The 9,181-nt window shown below is 49.0% G+C and overlaps 1 protein-coding gene across 1 annotated transcript; it reads right to left on the bottom strand.

The window, feature by feature from the left end:
• Positions 1–4,598: 4,598 nt before the first annotated feature.
• On the bottom strand, positions 4,599–6,558 carry LOC101774951 (cytochrome P450 78A5). The gene is made up of 2 exons (XM_004959760.2): positions 5,608–6,558; positions 4,599–5,477 (listed from the first exon to the last, which is right to left on the bottom strand). Exons 1-2 carry the CDS (start codon positions 6,553–6,555, stop codon positions 4,863–4,865), a joined length of 1,563 nt encoding a protein of 520 aa, XP_004959817.1. The 5' UTR covers positions 6,556–6,558; the 3' UTR covers positions 4,599–4,862.
• Between the last annotated feature and the right edge of the window lie 2,623 nt (positions 6,559–9,181).

Below are 9,181 nucleotides of genomic sequence, written 5' to 3'. Positions count from 1 at the left end.
GGTGGCCAGCACCTCTGGAGAGTGACCTCTAGCGGCAGTTTTTGACTCGTGCGAGTGGGGCTTTCGTTCTCGTTCAGAGATGCGACGGTTTCTTTTTTTCCCCCCTACAACTACAAGAAGTCAAGAACGTGTAAATTTCGCGCATGTTTGAGAGGAAAAATTACTACTCCCTCCACGGGGGTGTTTGGATCCCCGGCTAATTTTAGCTCAGGTGACATTGAATGTTTGGATACTAATTAGGAGTATTAAATATAGGTTAATTACAAAACCAATTTCACAACCCCTAGGCTAAATCGCAAGATGAATCTATTAAGCCTAATTAGTCCATGATTTGATAATATGGTGCTACAGTAAACATTCGCTAATGATGGATTAATTAGGCTTAATAGATTCGTCTCGCGATTTAGCCTAGGGGTTCTGCAATTAGTTTTGTAATTAGTTCATGTTTAGTCCTTCTAATTAGCATCTAAATATTGGATGTGACACGGACTAAACTTTAGCTCGAGGATCCAAACATCCCCGTAAGTAGTATTCTTTACTCCCAGAGTCGGTCTAAATTAGATATCGTAATAGTTGGCTAAGATTACAGACAACTACCAAAATTTTTACTCCTTATTTTTTTAAAAAGAAAGTCTTTACTCCTTCAGTCGATCAAAAACGAATATCTGTGTTGTAGTGTGTTCAGGTTTTAGCAAGATTTTCTCCTACTCCCTCTGTTCCAAATTGTAAGTTGTTTTAGCTCTTTTAGATTCATAGATATTATTATGCATCTAGATATAGTGTATGTCTAGATGCATAATAATATATATAAACCTAGAAAAGCCAAAACGACCTACAATTTGGAACGGAGGGAGTACTAAAGTTTTTATTATTCCTGGAGTCGGTCTAAAAGAATATATCGTCGTGGTTGATTCAGGTTTTAGGCAATATTTTTCACTACTTTGTTGAAGCATTTTGGCTGAATTTAGGTTGCTTTTGGCTTTGGGTGAACAGGCATCACAATCTAAACTTTGGTAGCTGCCAAGACATTTGTACCCAAATGTCACCGCTACAGCTTTTTTATTGCCATGATGGACAAAATACGTCTAAGAAATAGCTCACGGCCAGGCCCAGCTGACAACAAACGCGTTATACCGGCCCGTATGATATGGCCGAGGAATGCTCGAGTCGGCCAGGAACGTGGCGAGACCCGGCCCAACCAACCGTTGAAGCCACCATTTTTTCCGTCGCGCTACCCACACCCCCATACTGGCCCATGGCCATACACGCCCGCCGCTGCCGCACCGACGATTCGCTCGGTACCAAGCTAGCCTGCCGCCAACTCGTTCGGAACCATCTCCTCCGCACACACCACCACGGCACCACTCATCTGCCGCGCCGCGCCCTGTGATTTTCGACGCGCGTGGCCGAATTCGCGGGGCGGGACAAGCCGCGACAGGCCGCCGCCACGAGCGTGCGGCCGTGCGCCGCGCCGCCGCGGTATCCCCCGATCCGCTCGCCTGCACGCGGTTGGCCGGCATGGCGCGTCCTGCCCCAAGTGCCCGGTGCCCATCACGCACGCGCGCGAGGATCGGGTCTCGCCGCACCGGCGTGTCCGTCCGCACCGGCACCGGCCGCTCCCGTCGCATCACGCATGCAGCAGCCTTTTCCTATCCTCCTAGACCTACGTCTACATGCAGGGCGGGGGATAGCCCATGTGGGGATCCACGCGCATCCACCCGCCGGCCGCATGACCTTGCTGCACTCCCCGCGGCCGACGGCCACACTGTGACGGACGGGACGGGACGGAGCCCATCTCGCCGTCGCCAGTGGGTCGAGGCAAGTGTGCGTCAGTGCGTAGCCGATGAGCCGAGCTGAATAGCTGATCATGTTCCTGAGTACTGACAGGACGCTGGCATGAAGCATCATCTCGTAGCAGCTCTCTTGCCGACTAGATCGACGACGTGACCAACCGCCAACGACGCTGTGTTCCCGCGAGCCGAGATCTCTGCCATCGCTCTCAGTCTCGCCCACACCTGCAGATTGCGCCAATGATGAGAGACGGTGGCACCCACCACCTGGTCTAATCTGCACACACAACACGTTCGGATTGGAGCTTTCCATTTTCGTCAGAGATATTGGCATCTTTCCGTTGATGGCAACGGCGCAACTTTCCGGCCTCTCATCGACGCAGATTTGGATCTGAAGGAAAGGAGAACAAAGGCAGGTGAAAGCTGGAATCATATCATCTTTTTAATTATTATTTTTTTTGAATTTGCCTTGGTGGAATCATATCATTTGGTTCTTGATTTGGAACGGACATGGAATCGTATCATTTGGTGATCAGGTTCAGTCTCAAGGGATGCTGATGCCTTAGTTGACAAAGCTGAGAAGCAGCAGAAGAAAACTCTGGTTGACAAGCTACACCTCGGATTCGTTCTTTTTTTCTAGAATACGCAGAAGAGCTGCGTATCTTTGTATTAAGAAGAAATAGAACGTTAGAGAGTTATAACGCGGGCCAACCGGTCTCTACAAGATTTCACTTCTTAGATACCTAGGTGGAGACTCGACACAACCAGAGAAAGAAAACAAAGCAAGGAAGATCTAGGGCAGAACTGAGCCAGCTGCATGTGGCCAGGCAAAATGCTGACAGGGCCTTAGCACACCACAGGAGCGCTTCTTCTGAAATCTGTTGAGCCAGCTGGTGTGGCTGCCTTGAGGACGATCTGCTGAAAACTCGGTTATTACGCTCCTTCCGAATGCACCAAGAAATCAGGACGAAAGCGGAGTCGAGCCCCTATCTCTTCAGGCGGTTCAGTCCGTGTCTTTTTTGTAACCACCAATCCTCCAGCGTCATCTGATGCCCCGGGAAGACATTCTGAATACACAGCACTGAACTGACGATGTGCCAAATCTGGACCGTGTAGGAGCACCTGGCAAACAGATGTTCAGAGGTTTCTACGTCCTGAAGTCCTCGGCGTTGCCTTCTTGTTGCCGCCCAAAGCCTATCCCCGATTGCTAGCCACATGAAACCTCGGATTCGTTCATCTCCCAGAAGTTTCCACTGCTAAACCATGCAGCCTGAAGACTACTACGTAAACGTTCAGTAGCCGAACCACTGGGAAACAGATCCACGGTTTCCTCAAAAGAAACAGACCACTGCGTGCAGGCCATTGAAAATGAATGCTCTGCGCTCAGCGCCCGGTTCCCTTCCATGAAACAGTGCTCTGTTTCCCAGTGTTTGACTGCCTTCGATTACTGCATGCTAGCAGGCTTCGATTACTTCCATGAAACACGGCAAATGCAGCGCCTATCTGAACTTCTGAAGGCACAGGCGTTGAACTGCAACTATATTGGTTTTATACAGGCCTTGGGCTCCTGCGACTGTTTCCATCAGATCTTCTTTGATCGAATCTTCAGCTATTGGGTCCATGCCCAAAGTTACCAGTAGGAGTTGACTGAGGAATCAAAGCAGTTTGTTTATTTTACCTTTTTTTTATATACAAGAAAAACAGTTTGATCGTATCGATCTGATTGGATGTAGCTATGACCAAGCTGATTTCTGTATTTGTTGGCAGATATCAAAGATGATCATGATCTGAGCCTGACCGGTCGTCGATTAACAAAGCCGGTTTTGCAGTCCCTGACTTCTACACAAGTCAGCTTTCAGGATCATGGGAGCAGAGAGCAGAAAGTAAACTAGTCCTCTCTCTTCACAGTATCAGAGTTGACTTCACGAGCACCTTCATCTATTATATCATATCTTTCTATCTTCTTTGCCTGCAACAAATTGCTTAAACACCCACACTAAAAACCATCTTCGTCCATACTCCATACTAAGAACCATTGGACTTTTTTACGGTCCTTGGTAAATACTAGGAGGTAACACCAAGAAGCTAAATTTTGTTACCTCCCTGAAGACTGTAAAATCAGCCTAAAGCAAGACAGCAATCGACAATCGGAACTTTGCCAATCGGCTGTCTTTGCATCATGTGAAAGCTTGGCATCTTCACACCTCTGTTAAACTGTTAACTAAAAGACATGCAAAACTTTTGCACATTCCCAAAAAAAATCAGTACTCTGCCCGAACGATGAAATCGGCGAAATGAAGATACTGGTCTGAATCTGATGCCCTGAGCTCTGGCTTCGTGTGAACGCGTGCCTCAAGATTCAGATTCCGTAAAAAAATCCCGTTGCAGATCAAATGATCAAGTCCAAAACTGATAGGCAGCATCAGAACAATGCATGAGTAATGGTTGTTCCTGCCAGCATGAAGCATGAGTAGCGTGAACATGCATGAGTTGGGTAGACAGAGTAGCATGAACACAGAGTATAAAGGCACTATAGTTTGTTAGGCACACGCACTATTTCGTCTCGCATGACGCATAGCCATGTCTCCAATACATGTCAATGGTGTTGAGTGACTGCTGAACATTGTATCACTGCTTGGAGACAAAGTGACTGTTCACTGCAAGAAGCCCATGCATGACGACGATAGACGCATCAATCAACAGGGAGAGGATCCCCAAGTATATCAAGTTATCTGGGATATTTATATATAAAAAAGAGAATACTCTGAGGCCAAATTTAAATAATAACTCTTAATATCATAGCTCATGTTCATTATCACAAGCCATATAACCCGAGTCACAGAGACGATCACACCAAATTATTTTCGGACACGACGAAGCACACAAAAACTTGGCAAGCCACTACCTAGGAGCTGAGGCTTGCATGGAGCCATGGACACAGGACGCACGAACATATTTAGGAGACACTCTCACGACGCCATGCACGGCGACCATTGGTAGCTTCGGCCACGCATGGAGGTAGATCGGACACGCAGGCAAACGAAAGGGCTGACTGTGATGACGATATATAGCTTAGGCCTGGACGACCCTGGGGACGGCCTTGCACACCAGCGGCGTCGCCATCTCCAGCGACATGTTCAGGCGCTCCGACAGGTCGACGCCGCCGCCGGCGGCCGCGGGTGCCCACTCGAACTGGTGCAGAAGCTGGGCGATCCAGAGGTGGGTGGTGGCGAGCGCCAGCATCTTGCCGGGGCAGACGCGGCGGCCGGCGCCGAAGGGGGCGAGGCGGAGGTCGCTGCCGAGCACGCTCACGTCCTCCTCCTGGAAGCGCTCGGGGCGGAACGCCTCCGGCTCGGCCCAGATCGCCGGGTCGTGCGCGATGGCCCACATGTTCACCATCGCCGTGGTGCCGGCGGGGACGAGGTGGCCGCCGACGTGCGCGTCGTGAATGGCGAGGCGCGCCCACGAGAGGAGCGGGCCCGGGGGGTGCATGCGCAGCGTCTCCTTCACGATGCACTGGATGTAGGGGAGGTTGGCCACGTCGGCGTCGGCCACGCCGCGGCCGCGGCCCACGACGGCGTCCAGCTCCGCCTGCGCCTTCGCCTGGATGTCAGGGTGCAGCACCATCCTCGCCATGATCCACTCCATCAGGATCGCCACCGTGTCGGTGCCTCTGAAGATCATTTCCTGATCAAAACAAGAACGACAGAACAGAACGTGCGTAAATTCAATGCAACCATTTTACATACACAGAAAACAAAGGGATTGCAATTTGTAAAGAGCATGCATTTTAGTACACAAACAAGCTCGATCTTACCCAAAGAACAGCGATCATGTCGGAATCTGACATCTTCTCCTCTCCCTCGAGGCCAAGGAGGACGTCTACGAAGTCACCCATGAACTCATCGGCGACTCCTCCATTTGCACGCCTCGCCCTGTGCTCCTGGATGATCTTGCCAACGAACACTTCAACCTTCTGGACTAACCTGTTGCACCGGCGGCGCACGCCCTGGAGGTCGAGCCACTTGAGCAATGGCAGGTGATCGGCCCAGTTGAAAGTCCCGAGGAGGTCGTAGCCCTCGGTCACCATCTCCTCCAGCAAGGCGCCCTCTTGGCTGGCCAAGTCGTCGGAGTGCTTGCCGAAGACGGTGGCCATCATGTGGTTGAGCGACGCGGCGTGCAGCACGCGCTTCAGGGATACCTCGCCGTGGCGGGCCATGGCGGCGGCGACGTCGGAGACCATGGTCGCGCCGATGGAGGCGCGGTGGTGCGCGGCCCCGGCGACGCAGCGAGGGCCGAACAGATGCGCGGCGGCGAGGCGGCGGAGCCCGCGCCAGTGAGCGTCGCCGGACGGGGCGAAGCCCATGGCGCGGTGGAAGAGCAGGTGGCGCGCCGCGTCCTTGACGGGGCGGTCGCCGAACGCCGGGCTGACGAGGATCTCCCGCGCCGTATCGGGCTGGCTCGACACCACGAGCCGCGTGAGCCCGACCGAGAAGGACATCAATGCCGCGCCGCCGTCGACGGCGCGGGACAGCGCCGCCAGCGTGCGGTGCGCCACGGGGCTGGAGAGCGCGGTGACCACGCCCGGAGGGCCCGACGGCGGGCGGCGGCAGCGGGAGAGCGCCCACGCTGGGCCGCCGGGGGAGAGCCACAGGAGGACGGCGGCGAGGACGGAGACGGCCAGGAGGGGCGGGAGGGGGGAGGTGGTAGGGAGGAGGAGCAGCAGGAGCGAGTCCTCATAGCCGGCGGTCATGGTGAGCACCATGGTTGCTTGGGTGGTGTGGGAGATGAGGGGTTTGGAGAAGTTGGTGGAATGGAGCGCTTAAATAGGAGAGAGTCCAGGGAATAACCGCTGATTTGGCAGCTGTTATGGCAAATAATTTACTGATTTCCGTTTAAATTGCATTACCAAGGCGGCAAGGAGTGATCGAAGCTCCTTCCTTGCAACAATAATAACGCATTTAAATGAGTGTGTAACCGTTGATGAATGGCTTGATTTTAGCTCTTGATGAAAAGAAATACCATGCGTGATGAATAAACATATTCTATGTAGATTTTTCTTTCGACCAAAATTCTATGTAGATTTGAAACAGGCAAAGCGAGCTTCTTCCGGTACCTAATGGTACGGATTATGGAATAATTGAAGACTAAGGCAAAATGCAGCGATGGTTTATACCTAATGTAAGATGTACGGGTGTGAGGGTTCTAAAGAGACAAAACAATAGCCCTGCATAGTCTAATACAGGAGGTATTCCATACATGTCGTTTTGATTTTATTAAATTTATAAACTTTGTTATGCACTTAGGCATACTATATGTCTATATGCATAATAATATCTAGAAAAGACAGCATGCACAAGAGGTTTCATGGTTAATTAATATATTGCTTTCTTAGCTTCTACAAATTGATCAATTGGTTGGCGGATTTGAATAATTGTTGGAAAACGAAGCTATGTATTTCTTGCTGTGGTAGTTCGGTATATTTATTTCTCGCTGTAGTATCAGTGTTGTTCGTGAAAAAAAAACTAACATAATTTTATTGTGTCATTGCAAAACTGCCAAAAAAAATCTCCATTGAAGGCACAAATTAAGGGGCGGAACATGATATGAAGAAACTGGTTATATATAACTTCCCTTGATGATAAGAAAATAAATGCGTTTGTCATTGTTCAGTGCAGACCAACAAAAGGCTAATCATTTCCCGCTGTGTTGGAAGCATTTCAAGTTTGAAAAATCCAAACATATCAAGCTGGAAATATAAAAACAGCCAAGAAACGCAGAAGTGCGCATCAGCATATCAAGCTGTAAAATCTTGAAGCAGTCAATCAAAACAGAAATGTGCATCACCGTATAAATCTGGGAAACAGAAACGTCATTGTTATATTTACCATGAGTTAAAACATAAGAAACCGGACATTTTAATTAGTTTTACCATGAGCCAAATCCAACAGCACATGCCAGAATATTTTTTTTAAAAAAAATCCATTGACATGCTAGCGGCTAGCGCTGGTTGCGTATGCTCTAGCTGAAGTGGCGAAGCACTAGCTGTGTGCCGTAAATCGATTTTAACACGCAAAGCCAGCCAGTGATGCTTTAACGGTCCATTGCACCCCCTGAATTTGGCCTAAATACGAACTGAAACCAATATAACCTGGAACCAATTTTAAATCGGTTGCAAAAGGAAATCAGTTTCAATTGCGTTCCACCATAGCATGGTCCAAGTCCCGCCAACGTGAGATAGGGCAAAGCATGAGAGCCGTCTGATTGAAAGTCCTCACTTTTTGTGTGTGTAGAGTGCACACTTCGAGGACTTATTTTGTGTTCATCGCAAAAAGAAAATTCTCTCCTTTGCAACTGTTGGCGTATGTAGCAAGTGTGTGTTTGTTTTCATCGTGAATTTCAAGTTGCTCGTCCAAAGGACTGATACGTTTTTCTTTAAGTAACAACAAGCTAGGTTGATTTGCACAAAGTGAAACCAACCAAGATTAAAGGGTGACTTTACTCCCGGTTGAAGAACCTGGGACTAAAGACCCCCGCTCTTTTGTCTCGATTAGTTTATTCCGGATGGATTTTCGGGAGATATGCACCCTAACAACCGGGATTAAAGGCGAGTTCTCTACTAGTGAAGGAGAAGGTGAAACTAGACCACTTGCACTTGAAGCCCACACTTACATACACGGGAGACAGCAGATTTTGCCTCGTGGAGGACATTTTGTGTGGTGAGGATTTCAATGATGGATCTGTGATTCATGTCACCTTGTTCGGCCTCAAGTATGATCATAAAGGAGAGCTACAAACTAAGGTTCGCCGAACCAGTAGATCCTATGCTGTGTCCAAGAATAGCCTCCTATTATCTCATGCAGTATTCTGGGTGTAGCCTAGGACCTACACTGGTTGTTTCGCTCTTATCTACATGCATGCAGTTGGAGTAACATCCTAAATTAAACTTTATTTGGATGGATGGTAGCATGTTGGGATCCACCGTGCCTTTGGCCAATTGGCCCTTTGCCTCTTGTATCGTTGTATGCATACTATGGGGCTGTTTGGATACGAGGTGCTAAACTTTAACAGTGTCACATCGGATGTTTGGATGCTAATTAGGAGGACTAAACATGAGCTAATTATAAAACTAATTGCAGAACCTTGTGCTAATTCGCGAGACGAATCTATTAAGCCTAATTAATCCATCATTAGCAAATGGTTACTGTAGCACCACATTGTCAAATCATGAACTAATTAGCCTTAATAGATTCGTCTCGCGAATTAGGAACCGGTCATGCAATTAGTTTTCTACTTAGCTCATGTTTAGTCCTCATAATTAGCATCCAAACATCCGATGTGACACTGTTAAAGTTTAGCACCTTGTATCCAAACAGCCCCATAGTATGCAT

The sequence above is a fragment of the Setaria italica genome, chromosome II (assembly GCF_000263155.2).
Source record: "Setaria italica strain Yugu1 chromosome II, Setaria_italica_v2.0, whole genome shotgun sequence".
NCBI classification, from domain to species: Eukaryota; Viridiplantae; Streptophyta; class Magnoliopsida; order Poales; family Poaceae; genus Setaria; species Setaria italica.
Note: the sequence above shows the minus strand (reverse complement) of the source record. Positions and strands in the feature narration are given on the sequence as shown.

What these genes read in the sequence shown, in the direction of transcription:
- LOC101774951 (XM_004959760.2), bottom strand. Translation starts at nt 6,555, where the DNA reads ATGGTGCTCACCATGACCGCCGGCTATGAGGACTCGCTCCTGCTGCTC. An exon ending in ACATGATCGCTGTTCTTTGG is followed by an intron (nt 5,478 to 5,607) that starts GTAAGATCGAGC and finishes TGTTTTGATCAG; the next exon opens with GAAATGATCTTCAGAGGCAC.